The 25,865-nt window shown below is 42.7% G+C and overlaps 1 protein-coding gene across 13 annotated transcripts in view; it reads left to right on the top strand.

Annotated features, from left to right (window-relative positions):
* The window catches only part of RASAL2 (RAS protein activator like 2), a 239,765-nt gene that overhangs the window by 158,326 nt on the left and 55,574 nt on the right, over positions 1–25,865 (top strand). For 12 of the 13 annotated variants that reach the window (XR_013840015.1, XM_079981082.1, XM_079981081.1 and 9 more), the window contains 2 exons: positions 2,059–2,165; positions 15,657–15,766. Coding sequence is in view for 12 of the 13 variants with exons in the window: in XM_079981082.1 (XP_079837208.1) it covers positions 2,059–2,165; positions 15,657–15,766 (217 nt within the window). In the remaining variant the exon portion in view is untranslated. Of the gene's footprint in view, positions 1–1,437; positions 1,475–2,058; positions 2,166–15,656; positions 15,767–25,865 lie in introns of those variants that run through there. The other variant, XM_079981084.1, reaches the window with a different exon arrangement.

Here is a 25,865-nt window from a genome sequence, read left to right as displayed (position 1 = left end):
ACAAGTGTGGATTTTCCTCTTCCCTCCTTTAAAACAAGACCTCCTCCACCCCACCCCCCCAAAAAAATACAGCAGTCTGTTTTTGACAGGCGGATCCAGACTTATGCTTCTTCATGTATGACTCTGCAAAATCCAACAGACTGTGTTAAATTACTACAGATGCTTTGATAAGGAGGAGCAATTTTCCTGAGTGAGCATATAGCAGGACTAGCCAAGCCTCACTGCAATCCTTGACTGTGCCGGAACTGGAGTAAAAGCACATCTTTTAGTTCCTTCTTTTCCAAATATGCTCTATCTTTCTTTGTTTTTTTGCCTTTTTTGTATTTGTTTTTCTGAAGAACAAATGCCGTTTGTGATCTTATCCAGCGTACTGCCTGCAAAGATATTGGCTTCTTTTTTTACCTTTTGCGGAAAAGAAGGCATCATTTTGGAATAAAACCAGCAATCTCTGCAAAGGATTTTGAGAGACTTAAAAACATAGTAATCCTGAAAGAAGGAGCAGACAGTCCATGGGTTGTGGCGAGAGATACTACCCTGTTTTTATCACCAGTTTATGCTGAAGGAGAGTTACAAGTGAAGGATCTTTGTTGCAGACTACAATTCCCATCCTGCATGGAGAAATCTACCTCTTCAGTTTTAAACTTATGGCGTGGTTGACTTTGGAATATCTCCCAAATGCTGCCTTTTACCCATTTTTTTGCAAGTTGCTGGATACAGAGTTGACATTGTAATTCACATTTAAACAAGAAGAGACGTATCCTCTGGTGTGAAGCTCTTCACAGTTTGTCAGGATCCAGTTTTCTAATGCCATCTCTCATCATGTCAGATTTCCTCCCCTTTAAGTCTTCATGGATGCACCGTGCCGTAGAACTGGTAAAATCAGACTGTTATGCAAAAGCATCACAGAAGGATTTGTTGGTGGGAATCTTGTCGTGGTTATTTTTTGGTGAAGAAAACCTCCTTTTCTGGAACTCGGCTGGTTGCGCCTCTCCTTTGACTCCGGGGATGAGGATGGATAGGGAAATAATCTGAAACTGAGGAGAGCTGGCTGCTGAGTGTCTGTTAATAGCTTGAAAGTAACTGATGAGGAGGATGTGCCTTCAGACCGATTGATTGAATAGCTGCAGTCTTCTCGTGCATTTCCTCCTTGCTCTCTGCAAGCTGTAGAGAGGGGAGGGGGAAGAGTGGGGAAAAACCGGCTTTCTCTTAAGTGGAAGTAGCACGGATCCCAAGGGCCAGGAGGCCAGAAATGGAACTTTAAGCTGCATCTGTCTCCCGAAAGGAGAACAGCGGGAATAAAAAATGCCAGCCGTCGGCGTCATAGTTTACTCCCTTCCTTTTCAATCCCGAAGATAACAATGGACTTTTTCTTAGGATGTGGTTTTCTCTATTCTGTGCTGAGTGTCTGTCAGTTAAGCTGCATTCCTTTAAGCTTAGGTTTGTGAACTGGAAATGGGTAGCAGTTGTGATAAAGGTATCTTATCTATGGTTTTCTCTGTGGAAAAATGTACATATTGATCCTGTCGTCTTTGTTTAGGCAGATGTTGTGATCACAAAGTCATAGCTTAGGTCATGCTGTCAGAACAAGGAGAAAGTGACCTATTTTTTCTTATCTGCAGCGGTTTTCATATTATGCACCATCAAGTTTGTGAATCTTTTGGTGGCCTTAGGTTACAGTCTTGTTCATGCATACTTTAGAGTAAGTGCTATTTAACTCTAGACTTACTTATGGGTAAACGTGCATAGGTTAGGGCTGTTACTGTCTGAACTATGAATTATGACCATCCCTATGATATCGAACCTCAACCTTTAACAAATTATGTTCAGTGCAGTTTATATCAGGAGCATTTCCTTACTGAGTACTTTTCAGTTGCAGATAATATGTGTGCTGTAACTTTGCCAAGGAAGTACTGAACAGAGCAGAGTCTTTTGAATTGCTTGCGATGTTCGCTTTGCAAACGAGAGTAAAGTTTCCATAACCTGTAAATAGTGAGAAATGTGTCTGCCTGCGGGAAGTGGTCTTTCATTTTTCTCACCTTTTCCCCTTCCCCTCTCCAGAGGTCCCAGCAGAGAGGTCTCCTCGCAGACGGAGTATCTCAGGGACAAGCACATCCGACAAAACCAACCCCATGGACCCGTCAAATACATCACCATTCAAAGTGCCGGTAAGTTTCCTTTCCTTGGAAGGGGAGGGGTCCCAGCTGAAGGTCAGGGTGACTAAAATGGCCTGTGAACAAACAGCATTCCTTATCAATTTGGGGTTAAGAATTCAGTAGGCAGCCAAAAGGCAGACATATTGTCACAAGTTGTCTGATTAATATTTATCTCCTGATAGACCCAAAACTTATCCCTGCCTTTTTTTTAATCCTTGACCCAAAGTCATAAATGTCTTAAACTATATGATAAGGCTGCATGTGGATGGATCTCTGTTATACTGAAATATTTCTGATACCACTGTATTGACTGTATAGTAGATAGCGAAGCTCTTTTCCAAATAAAAAACGTGTAGTTGGCCCAGGTTACACACTTTAGAAAGATGTCTGTTTTTCACCATAAGGCGATGCGAAAAGGACGATCGTGAGACCCATACATACCTTTCCATACTTCATCAGAGGGTCTTCTCCAGGTCACCCCAGCTAATGAAGTGATGTGGGTGACCTCTATGGAGAGGACATTTTGGGGGGTTGCTTTCTGCTTATGAAATGCTCTTCTCAGACAGGCTTGCCTGGTACCTGCACTATGGTATTTTAGATGCAACAACCCATCTGTTCCCTCAGGCCTTTCCATTACAATTCGTTGGGTTCTTCAGTTTTTTGCTCCTATTCCCTCCCTTACTGAGTTTTATGCTGGTTTTAATTATTTTATTTGTTTTAGCTGCTGTGTGTTACACTGCTTTTAGCTGGAGTTTCTGATGTGATTTATTTTATTTTGGCTTTAGTGGTTTTATTATGAATTGTATTTTGTATTTTATTCTGTGTAAACTGCCTGAAGAGGTTGGTTGAATGAGTAGTACGCAAATCAAATCAAATCAAATCAATAAATGAGGATATCCTGATTTGTGCTGGCCACTCTCATAGATGCTATAAACTTTAAAAATCAGGTTTGCAAAATGTAACCCTTCAATTGCAAAATATATTTGCATTTTGGGTGCATCTCATGGCTAGTATCTGTGTGAAAACTCAGACTCAATGAGAAATGAGACCCTTCATTTGCCCAACTGGGCAAAAGGGCCTTACTTTCACAACAGCAGTAAGGGGGGAAATCTATTCAAAGTGAGCAAAAAAGCAATGTGGATTTCAAAGGCAGAGGAACTTATCATTTCAGGCTTGCGTATTGGCCTTCAGTTTGCACAATGAGCCCTAATATTTGGTTATAAATTACTTGGGTTTTGTAACAATTAATCCCAAAAGCCGGGAATTTCTTCCCATAATTTGTTAACAATTGATGAATCAAAATTGTAGCACAACTGCTATAATATTTATGTAGCTTTTAATGATGATGATGATGATGATTACTACTACTAGAAAAGGTGACTCGGTTACTGCACAAATCAAGTTAAAGCTGACATGCTTTTTAAAAAGTATACCTTTTAAAAAAAGAAAAATGTAGTCAGCCACAATATTCTGGGCAGTAGTTTTATGATCCACTTACTGGTCTGCAAGAAATAGGCGAAGGGTCCTTTTGTTCACTTAATCCCCCAGCTTGTCTTAATTTCCCAACCTCTTTTTCCTCTCCCTCCTATCTCCATTCCAATTATTGAGAATAGAAATTTTCAGCTGACAATGGTTTCAGTTCTATTTATGTTCTTAACATTAGGCACTTTTAAACTATTATACAAAGCCATCATGGATTGTTTTTAGGAAGAGACTATTTTGAGTTTTGCTTTCATTGAAGTGGATCAGCGTTTAATGAGCTTTAGTTATATAATCATTCCAAACCTGGCATAAACTGTATGTTTGAGCATTTCCCTTTTACTTTTTTTAAAAGTATTAAATGAATGACAGATCTATCCCAAACAGATTAAACACTGCTATGTCAGCATTTAGGGACGCAGGTGGCGCTGTGGGTTAAAGCCTCAGCGCCTAGGACTTGCCGATCGAAAGGTCGGCGGTTCGAATCCCTGCGGCGGGGTGCGCTCCCGCTGCTCGGTCCCAGCGCCTGCCAACCTAGCAGTTCGAAAGCACCTCCGGGTGCAAATAGATAAATAGGGACTGCTTACCAGCGGGAAGGGGACGCAGGTGGCGCTGTGGGTTAAAGCCTCAGCGCCTAGGACTTGCCGATCGAAAGGTCGGCGGTTCGAATCCCTGCGGCGGGGTGCGCTCCCGCTGCTCGGTCCCAGCGCCTGTCAACCTAGCAGTTCGAAAGCACCTCCGGGTGCAAGTAGATAAATAGGAACCGCTTACCAGCGGGAAGGTAAACGGCGTTTCCGTGTGCGGCTCTGGCTCGCCAGAGCAGCGATGTCACGCTGGCCACGTGACCCGGAAGTGTCTCCGGACAGCGCTGGCCCCTGGCCTCTTAAGTGAGATGGGCGCACAACCCCAGAGTCTGTCAAGACTGGCCCGTACGGGCAGGGGTACCTTTACCTTTACCTTTACCAGCGGGAAGGTAAACGGCGTTTCCGTGTGCGGCTCTGGCTCGCCAGATGCAGCTTTGTCACGCTGGCCACGTGACCCGGAAGTGTCTCCGGACAGCGCTGGCCCCTGGCCTCTTGAGTGATATGGGCGCACAACCCCAGAGTCTGTCAAGACTGGCCCGTACGGGCAGGGGTACCTTTACCTTTTACCTATGTCAGCATTTAGGTGATCCATGTTATATGCATTGTCAGAGTGAAGAGAGAGAGTGAGTTCACACTGCAGTAATGGGTCCTACTCTTTCTCCTATTTAACCTTTGAGCAACCCTGCCATAATCATTTGTATATTCTGGGATCAATATTGTACAGTTAACACAACAATAATTTATTGAGGCATGGAATCAGCTGCATTTCCTAATCTCTTCACCCAGGGAAATTTGTTTTAGCATGTATTTCCAAATGTTTATTATCAAATACAAACAATGTTTGACACTTGAGGGCCCGTTCAAATGACTTGATTTCCATTCACAGAAGTTGCCTGCAAGAACTTGGCCCTTCTGGTTTGATGGGATGGTTTGCTTGCTGCTATTCCAATGATTATCTGTAAAATTAAGCGTTGTATGAAAGATAGGCATGTGCTCTTGTGTGTTCTATGGTAACATTTCTGTTTGTCAAGCAGGGTCACCCACAACTTTCATGCTACTCTACAAATTCAGTTTGTGCCAAAAGGAAAACATATTTTCCTATCGTTTGAACAGCTTTGATGTAAAAAAGAAAAGGATTTCTTACATTCACATTGCAAAGAAGTCCAGTGCCTGCCAGTGTTCTAGGACTTATAGCAGAAGACTGCAAAAAAATAAAAAAGAAGAAGCTTCCATAGGTGTTTCAGTTGTTGTTGCAATTGGGTTTCATATTTTGTCAAGTTTGCACTTCTAGGCAACAGAGACATGGGGACAGGCAAATGATTTTTAACTCTTTACTCAAGTATTTGGTATAGGATTGGCTCAACTTTTAAACTATTGGCTCCATGGAGTAGAGCCCGCTTATAGTAAAGTTATCCTCAAGGAGGAGGAGCGCTTGCATGCAAAGCGTATTCAGACTTTCAGATTCGTTTACATTCTCTCATTTAAAAATGTGGTGAACACTGGATTTTCCAGGCAGAGATGTGTAATGGGCTTGGTTTGGCTTGTCAGCTAGCAAGATCTGGGTTCACATTGTAGCTCAGGTCTGAGGTTTATAGAGGAGTCTTTGGTGAGTTCTCTGTCGCTGCCAAAGTTTTTTTAGAGAGCTGTTGTGAGGATAAAATGAAATTAACCTGCAGAAATTTGCCCCTGGGTGGGATGGGATAAAAATGTAACAAGCTGAACTTCAACCTCTTCGTGCCCTCACTTCCTGGGTAAAGCATGACATAATGCTCAGAAACAGATTGGCGGTTTCAAAATAAAGGCTTTAGAGATATGTTGCGTTCAGGGTGTGCCTGTGTGTGTGTCTTTTAAAAATGCAACCAGGCTATTTTAAAAATTCACTTCTGAATAGAACATTCACATCCAGTACATTTTCCGTAGTTGTCCGTGTAGGAGCCAAACAGTGGCGTCCATACAGAGAAGGCGACTCAACTGTACAACTGTTAATAGGCCTTTGTCCAGCGCTTGGAATTTTGATTTACAGTTACATAATGTACTGCAAGTGAAATGCTTTTTTCCTTATTCTTTTTGGAAGGAACTCTTCAAAGAGCTCTCTGGCTGTTGAGTGTTTGGAACTGCCCATTTAGAGGCTGACGGTTAAAATTCAACTTTGCCCTTCCATTTAAATATTTGAGGTTACTATTTTTTACCAACTTACTGCATGATGAATATCCACTGATCGGCTTACACTTGGCAGTTTACGCTTACAAGGCATGACTCAAGAGTCAGATCCTGACCTCATAAGAGCATAAGAGCCTGCTGGATCATGCCAGTGGCCCATCTAATCAGCATCCTGCTCTCACTGCGATGCCCAGATGCCCACCTGAGCAGAACAGCACTCTCCCCTCCTGTGTTTCTGGCAACTCTCATTCAGAAGCAGACTTCCTCTGACCATGGAGGGAGGCAGAGCTAGTAGCCATTGATAGCATTCTGCTCCAGGAGTTTTTCTAATCATTTTTTAAGAACCTCAGTGCCAGAGCCTGCCTATTGCCTCATGACTTGCCAGTTGTGCCCCCCCCAGCCATGCCATAACCTTTGGGTTGCACTGATGCCAACAACAGCATCTCCTTGATGCCAGGAGACAAAAAGTCCAGGAATGCTGCAAGCAACCACACACACACCCCCCTTTTGAAGGAGAAGGGCCAGGGGAGGTGCTGAAGGATATTTTAAAAAGAGATTAAAGGCTGATACAGTGGTACCTCGGTTTACGAACTTAATCTGTTCCAGAAGTCCGTTCTTAAACCAAAGCCGTTCTTAAACCAAGGCCCTCTTTCCCTAATGAGGCCTCCCGCTGCCAGTGTCCTTGCACCTTTCAGCTTCCGTTCGTAGATTGAGGTAAAATTCGCTAACCGTAACACTGCTTCCGGTTTTGCAAAGTTCATTTACCAAATAGTTCGTAAACAGGACTGTTCTTAAACCGAGGTACCACTGTATTTAAAAAATATAATATAGTCATACCTCAGGTTGAAGCTGCTTCAGTTTGAGCGTTTTCAGGTTTCGCCGCTTGCGCATGCGCAGACAGTAAAAAATGACGTCACGCGCATGCGCAGAAGCGGCGAATCGCGATCTGGGCATGCACAGAAGTGCAGACGTGGGTTGTGTTTGCTTCAGGATGCAAACGGGGCTCCGCAACAGATCCCATTCGTATCCACTGTAATGTAAGAGGTACCACTGTAATGATGCACTGGAAATAGAAAGGAAGGGATAAGTGAGAAAAGCTGTTTAAGGAGGATGAAGTGAATATAGAATGGCCAAGGAAGCAGCATGAAAAACTGACAGGATGTTGGGTGGGGGCGCGCGTATGGGGTATGTACAGTGGTGCCCCGCAAGACGAATGCCTCGCAAGACGGAAAACTTGCTAGACGAAAGAGTTTTCCGTTTTGGAGGTGCTTTGCAAAACGAATTTCCTATGGGCTTGCTTCGCAAGACGAAAATGTCTTGCGAGTTCCTGCGGGGGTTTTTTCCTCCCCCCCCCTTTTTCTAAGCCGATAAGCCGCTTATCCGATAAGCCGATAAGCCGCTAAAAGCCGCTAAACCGCTAATAGTGCTAATCCGCTAAGCCGTCAATGGGCTTGCTTCGCAAGACGAAAAAACCGCTAGACGAAGAGAATCGCGGAATGGATTCTTTTCGTCTTGCGAGGCACCACTGTATGTGTAGAGTTAAGTTTGAAAGTTTGAAAGAATAGGATAAGAATCAACAGGAGATGGATCAAGATACTTTTACAGGCGGGATTGGAAAGGGGAAAGTGTGAAATGAAAATCATTTTCTACTTGGATCTTTTAGACCAGAAAATTCTACATGAATGGTGCGTTAAGACACAATACCCCACAAAGCAAATAGCACAAGGGAAGCTGAGCTATGGAACTCCTTCCCACAGGAAACAAAATGGCACAGAATTTGACAATTTTCAAAGATGTGCTGGATGTTGATAGAAAAGGATGCTAGTAGTTTCCTGCTGACTTTTGCCAAATTCTGTCTCCCATCTGCCGCCAGATTGACAAAGGCAGGGCAAAGGAATTCCACTAGTGGTTGGTTGTGAACTTTGAGCACTCCCCACCTTTTGGTCTTGTGCCATCATGAGTAGCATCTGAATAAAAACCTGTTGGTCAGTTTGTATTTTGCAGTATGTCTTCAGATATGCTGCGCTGCCATGTATGCAAGAAGTCAGAAGAACCGAAGACATGTTATTTACTTTCTTGTTCCTACAATTTTGTTCTCTGCTGTAAATTCACCACAAAATATTCAGATAATAAGCAGTTTTCTCTGTTTCTTTTGATCGGAACTGCCACAATCTAATGGACCATAACATTGGGAAATATTTCCTGACATGAAGCCTCAATTTTCTTTTGTCAGGCCAGAGCTACTCATTTGTTTCAGCTTAGCATCTTCCTCTTGCTTTGATTTCATGCTTTTCAGATTCATGTCAAGGCATAGTTTTACAAAGCAGAAAGCAACCTTCTCAAATGAAACTTTCTAGCTTTTGAATTATTTGTGAAGCCCTTCCCTGAATTTACTCCAGCTCAGTGACCTTGAAGTTCTGTGCTGCAGGGGGGCTGCTGAACATGAAATCTTGTTATTGTCTCATAGATCAGCAAAAACTTTCCACCTTCTTGGTGACATACCTTTCAATGGATGAGCAAACAGTGCATGTGTACCTTAATTTTGCATGTTGATGCTGACGGTTGCTGCCTTGCTCACCGAACCCAACATTGTTTTTTCTCTCTTCTGTGCATTTTTTCATAATTTTCTTTGCTGTAAAACTTTTCCTACCTGTGTAAAATAGCACTGGGTAGGGGTGCGGGTAGCTGAGTTCCTTTAATAAATCCTATTTGTTGCAACCCTTCAGATTCTTAAAAGTCTCTGCTTCTTTTGAGAACAGAGCTAATGGTTTTTGTTAATGGCCTTTAAATGTTTTACCACTAAAGTCTGCAGTTTATGCTGAGTTTTTGGGGTGTCAAGTTATGAAGAGAACCAGCGATCACTTCTCTGATTGCCTGGTAAGGCAAGTACAGTTTTTAAAATAAAGTTATTGAATAGCCATACCAGAAGGAGCTTAACATCACTGCATTTTTTAAATACCTTGAGGCGTAAAAGTCATACAGGAATGCAGTGTTAAGCTGACACATTTTGCCTGTCTCTTAAACCTCTTTCTGCGATGATACCATAATGCAGGAGTCACCAGTGCGACACCTGTGGGTTTGCATGGCCCCACAGAGGCCTTCCTTGGTATCCATGGGGGTCACATCTCCCCCCTGAAATTAGGCTTGAAATAAGTTTTTTTATTGTAGCCAACAGAATAGGTTGCGGTGTGTGGCTGGTTGTAGTGTGAGTGTGTAGTGCCTATGGCAGTTTCCCTGGTTTCTGAATGGGCCCATGTGTCCAGAAAGGTTGACAACCCCAGTATAGTGTGTAACCAAAAATAGGTTTTGAAACTGAAACCAGTTTTCACCCCGGAACCCGATTTCAGTGCCAAAGAGCCAATCTTCCATTTGCATCTTAGCAAGTATTTTCCACCTCTGGACTCCTCGATAGGTTGCCAAAATGCCTCTAAGCATGTGCAGAATGCCCTACGGCACAGTAGCTAGTTCCCACGTATTTAATATTGGGGAACAGACTTTGGAGGAAATTAATGGAAGCCATGAGCTTTTTTTGGCGCTGCGTCTTAAGCACTTACCTGGTAGTGCAACTATAGCTGGGGTTAACCTGTTAGTATTCTGGGCCCAATAATATCTGCTTAAAATTTACCTAGATGCAAACAATGTTGCATTCTGACCTGATCCTTCCTCACAATAAACTTATACTTACGTATTTTTAAACCTGGTTAAAGCTACTGAAATTATTATTCCAATTTAAATAACGTGTAATCTTTTTTATAATGAAACATTTGTGTCTCAGATACCTTACCTGCATTTTAGAGGATGATTATGTGCTACATGACAATGAAAATTCTATTCTTGTTATGCAGTGACCCTCCTGCGCTGTAGAAGAATAGTAACATCATGTTTTCCTTTGGCTTATGTATTATGAAACAGGGTGAAGTGGGGCTCAGCTGTTACTTCTATTCCTAAGCTGCATTTTAATTTGTTTTACTCTTCCTTTGTGCACAGATACATCCCCCTCTCCCTTTTCTATTAGATGAAAATGAAAGAGAGAATGAAATATAACTGTAGTGTTTTTCTTTGCTGTTTCTATCCTGCCCTTCTGAAATTTATACAACCTCCCTTTCTTCTTTGCCTCTGTGCATTAAACAGGCATGTTCCAAAGAGATGCTTACATTGCTTTCTCATAACCGCTTTCTAGTTACCTTTTTATAAACTTCGAGTTAAGTTGTTGCATATCAGTATATGTCCATAATTCTTATCCTTTCGTCTAAATATGCTACCATACAGGTATACCTGGTGAGTTCCATCTGCTTCAATTTGCCTGATCATCTAGTTTTGCTAGATGCCTCCTGTTTTCCCCCTTTAGTTTTGTAGAACCCAAGAAAGTTGCCACTGAGTGGATTTATTTACCTTGCAATTTGTCCTTCTATTAAAGCGGTAGCGGGTGGCGCTGTGGTCTAAACCACTGAGGCTCTTGGGCTTGCTGATCAGAAGGTCAGCAGTTCAAAGTTGCTCTGTCCCAGCTCCTGCCAACCTAGCAGTTCGAAAGCACACCAGTGCAAGTAGATAAATAGTTATCAGTGCAGCGGGAAGGTAAACGGCATTTCCGTGCGCTCTGCTTTCCGTCACGGTGTCCCGTTGCGCCAGAAGCAGTTTAGTCTTGCTGGCCACGTGACCCGGAAAGCTGTCTGCAGACAAACGCCGGCTCCCTCGGCCTGAAACGAGACGAGCGCCGCAACCCCATAGTCGCCTTTGACTGGACTGAACCATCCAGGGGTCCTTCACCTTTACCTCTATTAAGGCAGGGCATATCTCTGTACCTTCTTATTTCTGGTCCCTGGGTTCATTTCCTTGCAAACTAGTTACTCTCTCCCCCCGCCCTATTCTATAGTGTTCACCTCTCAGTGGCATCTTCTGAAAAAAGAGTTCTCCTTCTCCAGCATGCATGCTCTGAGACAAAATAATTTTCTACGTTGTAGTGGCTTTGGTTATTCTGGCATCCTGTCATTGTTTCTTGGTTTATTATTTGGTTTACTGATGTCTTATAGTTTGAAGAAGACACATAAAAATTATATTTAATGAGGCAGGGTAGAAATATATTAATTTTGTTAAAATGGGGGGGGGGGTAATGTTACTGCCGTCACCAGCCCAGGGATTTAAGGAGCATTAGCTTTGTGGAGATGTAGCCCATCTCATGGGAGTTTTACTGAGAGTTCTTGCTGGTGTATACGACCTGTTTCATCTGGGTTTGGGATGCCCCTGTCCATAGACAATTGCAAGCCGATTACAGTTCAATCCAATGCATTTCCACCAGGAAGTAAGCTTTGTTGAGTTCAATCGTACTTAGGTAAATTGTACCCATAGAAATTGGTCCCAGGTAAGCATATACACAATTATTGCAGCCTTAGTTAGTTTTTAGTGCACCTGCTAACACATTTTGTTAGTGTGGAAGACAGGATGTATTTTTATTGCTGAGGAGCAAATTTACAGAGTCATACCACAAGAGAAAGTCGGTTTTCAATTTCCATGCTTCAAGTATCTTGATTAGGCATGTTCAAGGTTATGTAAAGCTTATGCATTTGAATCCAAATTAGTATAGTGGCTAAAATTGAGGTTGGGATCTTCTGTTATACATGTGCTGGGTAGTTTTAGGAAAGCCCCTCTTTCTTGGCCTCAGACCCCACCCTACTGTCATGTGGAATAATGCTGACCTAGCTTAAAGTTCTTACAAGGCTTACAAAGGAATAGATGGGAGACATTTTGAACACTCCAAAGCAGCCTTTGCCAAGCCTTCCAGGTGTTTTGTATTACAGCTCCTATCCCTGACCTTTGCCCATAATGGCTGAGGCTTGATGGGAGCTGAACGTCTGGGGAAAACCAAGTTAGTGAAGGCTGCTCTAAAGTACAATATTAAAACTAAGCCTACCATCACCAAATAATCATAAGAAAAATAATATTCCTTGCTGTCACCTTGTTCATATAGCCTCATGTGTACCTTGACCTTGTATAGATGCCTTTGTTATTCTAGTCTGCTTGCAACACTGTGCTCAAGAGAGAGCCTAAAGCATGTATTGATTATCCGCTTTTTAATGGCACTTTTCAAAGTCTGCACTAAAATGTCCAGTGAACTGGGTTGGTTTTTTATGCTATGCACAGCTACATAAACACTGCTCTTAACAAAGCTGCCATTTCATTTTTAGGGAACCCTACTTTAGCATTATTGTTCTTTCCACCAGCATTTTTGACAAGAGATCAACAGCTCTCTGTTCTCAAATGAGCTGAATTTTTTATTACTCGTTTCTTCATTTTACCCCATTTTCCTACGTACAGTTTCCTCAGGATGAGTTACAGTAACAACATGCTTTTGAAACTATATTAATTAAAGCAAAATAATTTAAAATGCTTAAAGCAAACAGAACTATCTGGGGCATCCATTGAAAACTTTAAAGTTTTAATTTATCATGATTTGAAGGTAAGGTTTCTGTTTTCTTCACTTGATAGCCAATAGGCATCTAGTGGAATTAGCTTTTAGTAGTGTTGAAGCTCGCAATCTGTAAACAGAAGCCCTGCTAATAGGCAACAAATAATTAAATTAGTCAAATCCTCCTTGCTATACTAATCTTTCTACATAAAAAGTAAAGACAATTTCATTCAGATATCATTACTGAGTCTATGAAGCTTATTGTTTTTCCAACCTAGTGCAAGGTGTACAAGTAAACACTGATGGCAAGATTTTTATTTCTCTCATAAAATTTATATAGTGCTTGATGGTGAAAACAAAGCAAAAGCTCAAAGCAGCTTTCCTTTCTCTATGATGATGATGATGATACCAGCCTTCATCCAAAGTTTTCAGGGCGGTTCACAAGATAAAAACCCCAGTTTGTAACGTCTTCTTGTCTGATGCACGAGTTTTTTTACTGAGATCAGGAGAGTAAGCACATGCTTAAAATAATAATAATAATAATAATAATAATAATAATAATAATATATACCCCGCCCATCTGGCTGGGTTTCCGCAGCCCCTCTGGGTGGCTCCCAACAGAATTAAAAGCACAATAAAACATCAGGCATTAAAAACTTCCTTAAACAGGGCTGCCTTCAGATGTCTTCTAAAAGTTGGCTAGTTGTTTATTTAATAATAATAAAATTTCTATGTCATCTTTCATCTGCTGATCACAGGGTAGTTTATAAAGAAAAGTTATAAAGAGAAGTTTTTGCCTGGCACCTAAAGATATATAATGATGGCTCCAGATGAGCCACTCCACAAACAGGCCCATTCCCGTGTTGCCACTCTCTGGGCCTCCCATGGAAGGGGCACCCAAAGAAGGGTCTTAGATGATGATCACAGGATCTGGGTCGGTTCATAGGAGGAAATTGCGGTCCTGAGCCGTTTAAGGCTTTATAGGTCAAAGCCAGCACTTTGAATGGGGTCTGGAAACTAACTGGCATCTAGTCCTGTCAGGGCAGGATTGGTGTGATGTGCTTGAACCCTCTTGCCCTGTCGAGCACCCTGGCTGCTGAATTCCGCACCAGTTGAAGCTTCTGAACCATCTCCAGAGGCAGCCCCACTTATAATGCATTGCAGTGCTCCAATCTAGAGATCACCAAAGCACAGACGACAGAAGTTAGGCTATCAGCCAAAGCTGATAGAAGGTGCTCAGCGCTCCCAAGGCCACCTGAAGTGATCTAGAAAGAGATGTCTGTTTATTATGAATCTTAAATGAAATTCTTTGAAGGAAACAGGAGCTGATGGTGGCGCATAGCCTCTTTGCATCAGCGTTTCACACACATAGGCTCAGTTTGCCTGTAATAATAATAATAATAATAATAATAATAATAATAATAATAATAATTTATTTATACCCCGCCCTCCCCAGCCAAGACTGGGCTCAGGGCGGCTAACAACCGATAATAAAAACAAGTTGATTAAAATACAATTAAAAGATTAGGGAGCAATCTCTTCATAGGAGGAGAAAGGAAAAAGAAAGAGGGGGAGGGAATCAAACTGATTCTGAGCCAAAGGCCAGGTGAAACAACTCTGTCTGACAGGCCCTGCGGAAAGAGATCAGATCCTGCAGGGCCCTGGTCTCAAGAGACAGAGCGTTCCAACAGGTTGGAGCCATCACTGAGAAGACCCTGGCTCTGGTTGAGGCTAATCTAACTTCCTTAGGGCCTGGTACCTCTAGGGTAGTGCTATATATGGACCTTGAGGTCCTCCAGGAGAGGCGGTCCTGTAGGTATGAGGATCCTAGGCCATGAAGGGCTTTAAAAGTCAAAACCAGCACCTTAAATCTGACCCTGTACTCCACCGGGAGCCAATGCAGCTGGAAAAGCATGAAGCCAAACATGAATGTGCTTTGCTGCTGCTCCTGTTCTGCTGCTGCTGCACTGCTGTGAGCCATGCCATGATTTGCTTAGCATGTCATCCAAACCTGGAATCATGGTTTGTCTCCTCCAGGCAAACCATGAGCTGTAAGCGAAGAAAAAACCTTGGTTACAGCTCATGGTTTGTCTTGGTCTGGGTACATTAAGGGTACATTAAGCCATGGTGATTTATTTATTTAAAATATTCTCCGGAAGCTTTCTGGGCAAATTTATTCATGTGAAAGCTTTCTTGTGTGAAACTGCTTTGTTTGTGTGTGTGACTATGGTAGGTAGCAAAAACGGAAATATTAAATATGGCCTTCTGATAGTTTACAATAACATGTTAAATTGTAAGTGCTCTTACGTTTACTTCAATATTTCAAAAAGGTATCTGTGCTGAGGTTTGATGAGACATACATTAATTTAAATATAATCGATAAATTGGGGCAGAATCACAGACTTGCTTCCTATTCCATCAGACTTCCAGTTAGCATCACTTGGAGTTTATGCCACCCAGAGTGTTTCTGCATACACTTATAGTTTACTCGTGTTTAATTAAAAAGCACGCATTACCGCATCAATTATTTTAGGTGTTTGCTGTGGCCTTGTTGTTGACAGGAAGCACTTGATTCCCTGGGGTTCCTCCTTAGTGACTTTAAAGCACAGTGTGCTTTCTACCTTTTCCATTGGACTCTCTGAATTTGTGCCTGGAGCACAAGGTGAGGCCTGTCTGTCTGATTGCCATTTGTCTTAGTTATGTTGGGATGAATTTAGACTGTGAGTTGAGGAACCTCCCTGTGGCCTTCATAGTGGAATATTTTCTGACAAATAATTCCTTTCACGATTACCAAGTTGATCATTACTCAACAACAGGTTTCCTTTACAAAGAAATCATAATTTGAATTGATTCACTTCTGTGCCTTTTTTCTTTTAGGGCTTCTTCAGTAAACGGCTTAAAGGGTCAATCAAAAGAACAAAGAGCCAATCAAAATTGGATAGGAATACCAGCTTCCGTCTTCCATCCCTTCGACCCACTGAGGACAGGTAAGAACCGTCATGGAGGGTCCCTCCTCTTCCCTTCCAGACATTTGGCAAATTGCATTAATCTGTGGATATGCTCATATTGCGTATGAAACCAGGAAGTCACACTTAGAACAAATGTTACATATGTTGTTGTTTTTTTCAAAATAGTTGGCATAGGTTGCAATTCACAACCTACTTACACTACTTATAGCCCCATTTAAAAATCCATGTTCTTCTTTGTAGTCTCTCTGCAACTGGTTTCTGAGCCTGTGCAAAGCTTCATTTATAACAGGGTTCAGCAAACTTTTTGAAAAAAAGAAGAAAAATGAATGAATTCCTATGCCCCACAAATAACCCAGAGGTGCATTTTAAATAAAAGGACACATTCTACTCGTGTAAAAACACGCTGATTCCCAGACTGACTGTGGGCTGGATTTAGAAAGCAATTGGGCTAGATCCAGCCCCCGGGCCTTAGTTTGCCTACCCATGATTTATAACATCCCAGAGCTGAACAGAGCTTTGGCGGGAAGCCTGACTGGTGCACATGCTCAATGGGTGTGGCTCCATGTTTCCATGTTTCAGTTCCTTTCAACTGCTGCAGTATTGCTTGGAATGTTTTCAGAGTGTCCTCCTCCTCTGAGGAGACTGGGCTGAGTCTGGCTATATTTCCTCCCATTCACATCTATAGCAGTGGTCCAAATGGCATTGCTAACTTGTTTATTTCACTTTCACTTGAGGAAACCAGTGGATCATGGACTATCGAATGATGAAGTGATAGATCCCGTAGTTATTTGAATCCTGGGTAGTTAAACCTTCTTTAAAGAGGGTTTAATCTTCTAAGAACTGGGAAGATCCCTTGTTCAGATAACTGCGGTATCTTCCACCTCACCTCTTCCCATGGCGAGAAGAGAATGGTAAAGGACTTTCAATCCTATGGGTTTATTCTCCTCACTTCCCAAGACCATTTGGGCTGAAAATATTGTCACATAAGTAACAATATTGTGGCATGCTTGTTTTCATTTTCTCATCGGGGCCAGTGTTGCTATTTGCAGTGGTCATAGTGTGCTGCCTCAATCGATATCATTATCTTCTTTGCTTAGAGAGCAGCAAAATAAAATCATGGTGACAGAAAAGCTTTACAGACATCTAACTGCCTTGTTAATTCTATGATTTGTGGAAAGCCTTTCTTCCGGATATGACTTTCAGTGGATAGCATTTATTCTTTAATCACTGTAATAATCATAGCAACTATAGTTTCTCCTGACCCCCTTGTTTTGGACTATAAAGATGGATTGCACATGATCCATTAGGTGGGCTCTGCTGTGTTGGGTCCTAGATAGTGAGAGACTCAATCACTTTGTGGGGGACAACCAGCTCGGGGGGAGAGAGAGTTCAGATTTTGTAGGTACAGTGGTGCCTCGCAAGACGAAAAGAATCCGTTCCGCGATTCTCTTCGTCTAGCGGTTTTTTCGTCTTGCGAAGCAAGCCCATTAGCGGCTTAGCGGATTAGCGCTACTAGCGGCTTAGCGGCTTTTAGCAGCTTATCAGCTTATCGGATAAGCAGATAAGCGGCATAGCGGCTTAGAAAAAGGGGGGGAAAGGAAAAAAAAAGTCGGAAAAACTCGCAAGACATTTCATCTTGCGAAGCAAGCCCATAGGAAATTCATTTTGCGAAGCGCCTCCAAAATGGAAAACCCTTTCGTCTAGCGGGTTTTTCGTCTTGCGAGGCATTCGTCTTGCGGGGCACCACTGTATCTTCAAAGAAAGAGCCATGATTTGGGAGGAGCTCAAGAAAAACAATGTGTGTTTTAGGAACTGATGCCAGTTTATAGATTAGCACTGCCTGCATGGTTGCTTGTCTGTCCCCACAGGCTTAATGTCCATATGCAACAATAAACACATACAAGAGGGAACCTGTAACGATTGATGGCAGAGCTGGGCTGAGGGAAGACAAAAGTTTTAAATGATTTGTTTCCCCAGCTGCGTTGGGCAAACGCAGAGGCTTCTCTAAACCCACCCTCTCCCCATAACAGTTGGCTTGGAAACAAACAGAAGTTTGCCTCTGAAAATCCCAGTTCTTTCTTTCCCTCTCATTACTTCAGAGGTGTGGGTTAAACTACTGTGCCGCTTGGGCTTGCTGATCGAAAGGTCAGCAGTTTGAATCCCCGCAACTGGTGAACTCCCGTTGTTCAGTCCCAGCTCCTGCCAACCTAACAGTTCAACGCAGTGCAAGTAGATAAATAGGTACTGCTCTGGCGGGAAGGTAAATAGCGTTTCCGTGCGCTGCTCTGGTTTCACCAGAAGCGGCTTAGTCATGCTGGCCACATGACCTGGAAAACCTGTCTGTGGAAGCGGACAAACGCTGGCTCCCTCGGCCTTTAAAGTGAGATGAGCGCCGCAACCCCAGAGTCGTTTGCGACTGGAATTAACTGTCAGGGGTTCATTTACCTTTACCATTATTATTATTATTATTATTATTATTATTATTACCCAGGACTTCCCTACGTTGCTCACCTGCCTCCCTCCCCAGCACCACCATCCCTTCCTCTCACACTGAGGGAGGGCACAGCTCTCTGACCCTCTCAGAGCATCGCTGCCTCCTGCCCATCCAACTTCGCAACTGGATTTAATTGTCAGGGTCCCTTTACCTTTACCTTTTTACTTCAGAGGCACAATGACCAGAAGTGGGAAGCAAGACTGTGTAGACCAGGCTTCCTCAACCTCGGCCCTCCAGATGATTTGAGACTACAATTCCCATCATCCCTGACCACTGGTCCTGCTAGCTAGGGATCATGGGAGTTGCAGGCCAAAAACATCTGGAGGGTTGAGGTTGAGGAAGCCTGGTGTAGACCAAATACCGTATTTTTTGCACCATAACACTCACAATTTTCCTCCTAAAAAGTAAGGGGAAATGTCTGTGTGTGTTATGGAGGGAATGCCTACGGGTGGCATGCCTACGGATTTTCCTCCTCTAAAAACTACGTGCGTGTTATGGTTGGGTGCGTGTTATAGAGCGAAAAATACGGTAACTATTTTATGGAGCTTGGAGGATAGTTTGAAGACTTAAATCCCCTGCTGTTTTTCTGCAAGGGTTAGTGGTCTCCTCAGTCAGTCGATACCCTCTCCTTGGTTGCTCCCTTCAAATTTGGCCACATGTGCCAAAAAATACAGCGGATATACGGCATCTTAAGTCTAGAGTGTACTCTCATCCAAAAAACAACAACAAACTAACGCCTGTGAGCTTTCTCCCCTTTCCGAGTGACAAGGAGAACACTGTACATTTTTTTCAGGCTTAGACCTTCAGGTCAGTGTTTTGTTTTGTTTTTAAAAGCCATTGCATTTAAAAGCTGATAACCCGCTTGGCTCAAAAGCCCTTTAGGACAATAGAAAAGAGGAAATCTTGAGCAGACACTTTTGTCCATATTGCAGTCTGAGCTTGTTCGAAGAATTGAGTTACCTAAATCCCAGAGAGGACGTAATATGAGAAATGACAAGCGCCCTTACCCTCCCTGCTGGCACATTCCTACATCTTTCAGGTTCCTAGTCTCCAGCTACTGACACAGCTCATTGCTACAACCTGTTAGCAGTACATAGCACTTGCTTTGGTCCAAATAAATAATTGTGTTTCAGAGATACTCTTCGCCTGTTTCAGAATTTGCTTAGCCTACTGAGTTAAGGTCAGGACTGGGTCTCAAATCCTGATGCTCCCTCCCCCTCACTACTGCTCCCCTCATTCCATCTCTAATACAACAAGGGGCCCTGGCAATTCTTTTAAATGGTTTATTACTCTATTTATTACCCACAGTGAGGGAAGCAGGGGAGGGAACATGCAAGTCCACAGCCTGCTATTGAGCTCTCTTCGCACAGAATCTCAACAGAGAAGTCCTATTTGAGCAGGTCATATATTTCTGTGCCTAATGCAATGTAAATATGCAGGGTTGATTTACATTAAGCATCTTAGTTTTCCTGAATTATTATAACAGTGATAATGAATTTTCACAATATTGAGGATTTTAGGGGGGTGAAGGCTGTAGGAAAGAGAAGATGCAGAAATAGTTGTATTGCGGAAAACCAAACTAGAATGTAGGAGGGAAAGATAGGTAGCTTTAGTTACGGGACAGATCGGCTGTACTGAGCAAGGTTCTGGAACGAATGGTCACAGACCAGATCCAGCTGCTCTCGGAGGACTCTGGTTTTCTAGATCCATTTCAGTTGGGGTTTGGACCTGGTTTTGGCACAGAAACTGCTTTGGTGGCCCAATATGATGACCTCAACCTCTCAGCGGCTTTCATTACCATCAACCATGGTATCCTTTTGCAGCAGCTGCCTTGTTTTCCAGTGGTTCCAGCCCTACTTGAATTGTCATTCCCGGAGGGTTTTGCTTTTCAGCCCCTTGGAGCCTTCAATGTGAGTTTACACAGGGTTTGATCCTATCCCCTCTGCTGTTCAACATGTACATGAAACCACTAAGTGAAGTTTTCTGGAGGTTTGGAGTCCGCAAGATGCTGATGACACTCAGCTCCACTCCTCCTTTACATCTGCAGGTGAGGCGGCGAAAGTGCTGGACTGTTACCTTGCCTCAGTAATGGACTGGATGAGAACCAACAAACTGAAACTCAATCCAGATAAGACCGCGGCACTGTTAGTGTTGGAATTTAGTCTTCCAATTTTAAAAAGCAGAAAAGTGACCACTTTAGACACAATCCAGAAAGAAGTGCTCACAGTTGGGATTTAAGAAGTTGAACAACCTTTTATGCCGTGTTCAGTTTTCACTGTTGCTGGAACTTCGTAAAAGTGGCTGTTTTTGAAAAAATACAAATCCTTGAAGGCTGCAAGGGTATAGTAGTGGGGAGGGTATTACTACAAATAGTTTCATCCTAGGAGACAATCTGGCTATTTAATTTCGTTTATTGTCAGATAACAGCTGGCGGCTGAGCATGCTGAGCTTTTCTCCTAGCTTCTAGCATGAGGGCTTTAGCTTGTAGTTATGAGTAACCTGATAGATGGCATCATTTGTGAAAGTCATTAGGGTTGGAGTTTTGAGTAGCGTAGGGAGCTCACGTTCCTTCCTGGAACATCTTGTTTAAGCTTAATGCTTTTATCTTGTTTAATATTAAAATGTGCATCTGTGATTCCTTGTAAATCTCCATTTTAAATGCTGAAAATAGTTTCTTTCCTTTCAGTATTTTTGTAACTTTTATACTTTTTTTTTTTAATCTGATCAGTTTGCACTGTTGCTAAAGGATGAAAGACATTTTTCTATAATTATTTCCCCACAAGCTTTGCTGGGGTTTGGTATGGTTAATCTTTATTCAAATGCTGTCACCAGTGGGCATCCCTAGCTCAAGACTATCATTGTCTGAGGCTCCACAAATGTCGTTTTATAACAAAGCAAAATTGCCTCAGCATTTTCTCTTATTCTGAACAGGAGTTGGGGAATAGAAAGCAAAGCACAAAATAGATCAAGGGAGGAGCAGAGCCGCGAATCCTATCCTTGGGGGGGGGTGTCAGGGAAGCCCCGGCCCCTGCGAAAATAATAGGTTGCTGCTTTCAGCTCTTCAGCCAACATATATGGGAAATAATACAGTAGGACATAGTGTATTGTTTATAAGGGGGTGTGGTCGGATGGAAAGCCAATCAGCATCTTGATCCAAATAAAAAACAGCTTATTTTTTAAAATAGTGATTTCCCTGTTTCGCCTGTGTTTTAAAAGGGCATGCTGTGAGTTTTACACAGTCTGTGGTAGGCGAGTTGTGCACAGAAGCAACTATCAGCTAAACAGGGCTTTGCCACATCTTCCTATAAGCAGAGTCCTTTGACTCCATAGTGGAGTTTGGGCTCAAATCTACTCCCTACAGTCTATAGAACCTGAAATACATTTGTAAATGTCAAGACAAAGATAGCCGTTTATAAACTGTAGCATTAAGCTACAGAACGCTTCTGTAGAAACTGAACAGTGAAGAAGACTGATAAGATTGATTATTGACAGCAGAAGAATCCTTTTTGGATAGTGAGTGGGGATTTGTGTTGGGACGTAAAACTCTCATCTGACAGTGGGGGAAATTACTTCAGCTTCTGTACTGTTACCAGCAGTGGCGTAGCGTGGGGGGTGCAGGGGGGGCCGGCCGCACCGGGCGCAACATCTGGGGGTTAGGGAAATCCACGGGTTAGGGGGCGCAACCCACGGGTTAGGGGGCGCAAATCCATGGGTTAGGGGGCGCAAATTACTTGCCTTGCCCCGGGTGCTGATAACCCACGCTACGCCACTGGTTACCAGTAAAGTAGCCTTCTTAACACTATGCCTGCGTTACCACCCATCTGAGGTCTGCAGCAGTTTCTCTTGACAGCATGCAGCCCGTCAATCCATTCCAAAAGTGCTGTGCTAGTTGCCTGCACAAATGGCTCCTCTTTGGGAAGAAATTGATGGGCATATGTTGAAATGACGCCCAGCCCAGGAAGAACCTCTGGCTGAAGAGGCTGGATGTTTTTCCTGCATTTGTGGTCTGACCTCCCTTTAATGCACCTGCCTATCAGGCCAACTCCTTGGCTACCCCAGCTTTGTCTATAGCTGTTGAAATGCAACTTTTCCTTTGTTTCTCAGTGTCTGGCAGCAAAACAGAACTCACTCACCCTTTGTATTGTATTCAGCAGCCTGTTGCTGTGACATCCCCAGAAAATAGAAGTTTCTCTCGTTTACCCAATCTTAAGATCAGTTTGCCACATGTCCACGTCAGTTTGTAAAGTTTCTTTTAAGTCCTTACCAAAAAATTGTCAGCATTTTAGCGTGTGTTTCTTGCAATATGCACATTTTTGGATGCAATTTTGCCTAATAAATACACTTTTGCAAGCAGTTTTCCTTAATATAATGCATTTTTGCGTATTATCACAAATATATTCGTGTTTATGCACGCTTTCCCCTAATACATGCTTTTTTTACATTTTGTTGATGGTGGTGAGCTGCATCAAAAGATTCAGAGGTATGACTTTTAAAGGAAAGTTTGTTTCAGACTGCATATTGTTTCGGAAAGTGCGAATTAGGTAGGTTCATGTGAAAATTCAAACTGAACAGAATTCCCTTCCCACCCAGTCCCTACATGTTATATTACCTCTTCATATGTTCCATCATTCGTTGCCAAATTTAGGCTCCCCAGAAATAAACGATCTTATTGCCAAGAACCACATATGCTTATGCACAAGACACCTACCATTTTTTTTTTCTTTTTTCCTATGGAAGGAACTCTTCCATCCTACAAGCCACAACTGGAAATTCCAATATTCTTCTTAAACATTTTCCTGAACCCACTGAGGGCCTTTGCTTCCACAGCTGTTGCATAAATCTACACCTCTAATAGTTGAAAAATGTTCTTTCAATTTTCTGTCTATATTAGTTAATGACCAGTTTGTAGCCACTGGCTCTTCTACTTAGAGACCATTTTCACTGGCATTGCATGTGTTTGTTTTAAAGGACCACTTCCAATCAATCAAGCAAAAATCCATATTCTACAAATTACTCACATGTATCCATAAGGTGGGATTCTGTGCTAGTTAATAAACATGACTAACTTAGGTTCCTTAATTTCAGTAGGTCCCCTCTTAGTAGGATTTAGTTGACTACAACCCATGGAATTTGGGTTTCCTGACTGGAGAAACTAGACTTGCTTAATACAAAGCTTTTTGACTTTAATTTATCAGAAGACCAAAGTGCAAACCCTGCCTTCTTGCCTGTGGTGCAAAAGGGAATTGGGTCTTCAAAGGCGCAGACCCACACCATGTATTACAGTGGGTACAAGTTTATGATAAACTTGTAAAATGTGAAGCATCTACATGCACACTCCCCACCCCCAGATTTATACTGTGCAAGCAAGTCGGAGAGCTGGGGGCAAAGTTATTTTAAAAGTATTTTAGCAGGCTATAAATGGAGGAAATTCAGATATGTAACCATATCACAAAATAGAAAGAAGCTGTACTAAACCTGGACCTATTTTAGAGTATATGAAGTTGCTGTCACATATTATGTTCCAGGTTCAAGGATAATCCTGTAGGCATGAATAGTTGTTTGTTGTTCTTTTTTTAACGTATTTTTATTAAAGATATCTTGGTTTACAAAAGTATGTGCAATGTCCCTTTTTCAAGTTACATTTTCTACAGATCAGTTTCATTTGTTGAGACGTTAGTGTTAGTTGTTCTTGTAGTTTTACTCTACTGTTGTAAAAAAAAGAAAGAATCTCACATGCTATGCAAAGCAGCTTACAGAAGTTAAAACCCACATTAAAATTAGTAAGCTAGGCAATACTAACATGATAACAAAAGTAACAGTAAAAGCAGATCTTTTAAATGGCAGCAGAATTTAAAGGCAGGCTGCTAATAGACTAAAATAATATATTAAAAGTCCTATGAAATAACAGTCTTAATGAATATTTGAAAACTAAGAGGAAAGAGGGCTGGTGGGTGTCCCCAGGAAGAATGTTCCAGTGTCTTGGTGCCACTGTCTTACACTCCTGGCCATCTGATCTAATGCAAGCGTGAGACCCAGAACCATAAACCTCTGAGATCAATCTTAACTGGCTGGCAGGCACATGCAGAGTTACTAAGGCAATCCCCAAATTGTCCCCAGACTGTAATGGCTAAAACCAGCACTTTAAATTGAATCTGGAAACGAAAAGGCTGCCATTGCAGTAATAGTCTTCAACCTTTTCAACAAGTGTCCCATGTAATTAGATGGTGCCACTGCTGGCATATACTACATTGAGGGGTAGCCAGGATGACTAGGTCAAGTCCTGCAGCTGCGATTCTTATGAAGACTGATAACCTAGGTGGATATTGGTTCTGTTCTTAAGCAGGGAGCATAGGTGCCAACTCCCAGGGGCCCTGGGTGCCCGAGCACCCACAAAATTCCCCATGAAGGGGCTAGGCACCCACAAATTTTGGTGCCAGGGCCATGCACGGTGCATGGCACCCACAGCCCTGGGCACCCATGGTCGTAGGGCAAGCTGGCAGTCCTGGCAGGGGCACATACTAAGGTTCACTCAGAACCAGATTAGTTGTGCCTTAGCTGTTAAGATCATGGGTAGGCAACCTAAGGCCCGGGGGCCAGATCCAGCCTAATCGCCTTCTAAATCTGGCCTACGGATGGTCCAGGAATCAGCGTGTTTTTACATGAGTAAAATGTGTGTTTTTATTTAAAATGTATCTCTGGGTTATTTGTGGGGCATAGGGATTTGTTTATATATTTTTTCAAAATATAGTCTCCCCCCCCCCCAAGGTTTGAGGGACAGTGGACCGGCCCCCTGCTGAAAAACGTTTGCTGACCCCTGGTTAAGATAGTCTGTACAAGTATTCTTGCTTTGTGATCCCTGCATATGACTGCCTTTGATCCTCTGAGTTCAGGGCCAGAGAGCGACGCAAGCAGCAGGTAAGGGTGTCTGTCTGTGCCGCAGAGGCAGCTATGTGGACTATGCCTTTTCTCAGAGAGCGTCGCAGCCCCCAGATGCTGCAGTTTGTGGTGCCCTTGGCTGCATGTTGGTCATCTATGCTCTAGACCTCGGGCTGCAGTCATCAAGAGGGAGCAGGTGTCCAAATGTGTACGGTTCAGGTCTGAAATAAGCTTGCAGGCTGAGAGGAGTCCTTTTTGCAAGCTTTGTTTTTGACTTCTACCGAACAGCTGTTCCCAGCTATTTGTGTATCACAAACACTTTCGTATGCAGTTTCTAGTGTCTTAGAAATCCCCCTGCTATTCCAAGTCCCTCTCAGCAAATTATCCTCCCAATAATACGCCGTGAAGTCTGATGCTGGCTGACATGCTCCAGCTTGTGCCTTGGGCATATTTTGAACGGTCTTCTACTCAGTGAAGGATTCTTTTGAGATGCATATAATCGTTTTACCGAATCAGTCACAATATTTGCCCTTTGCTGCTTGTTGTCCGTTGCATTATTGTTAGCCCTCCAGGGCTCCTATATACATCTTATGCACGCTGTTAAGAGTGCCAAAATATTAAAACTATCTCTTGAGTTTTAAAAGTGAAGAATAATCGACAAACAACAGGGGACGATTCTGTAAAAACATATTTAGTATGTAGGGAGGGGGTCAGCTGATACTGCCAGTTTGGGATCAGGGACTGCAG

This window comes from Podarcis cretensis (assembly GCF_951804945.1).
Source record: "Podarcis cretensis genome assembly, chromosome: 6".
Lineage (NCBI taxonomy): Eukaryota > Metazoa > Chordata > Lepidosauria > Squamata > Lacertidae > Podarcis > Podarcis cretensis.
This window is presented reverse-complemented; position numbering and strand designations above follow the sequence as displayed.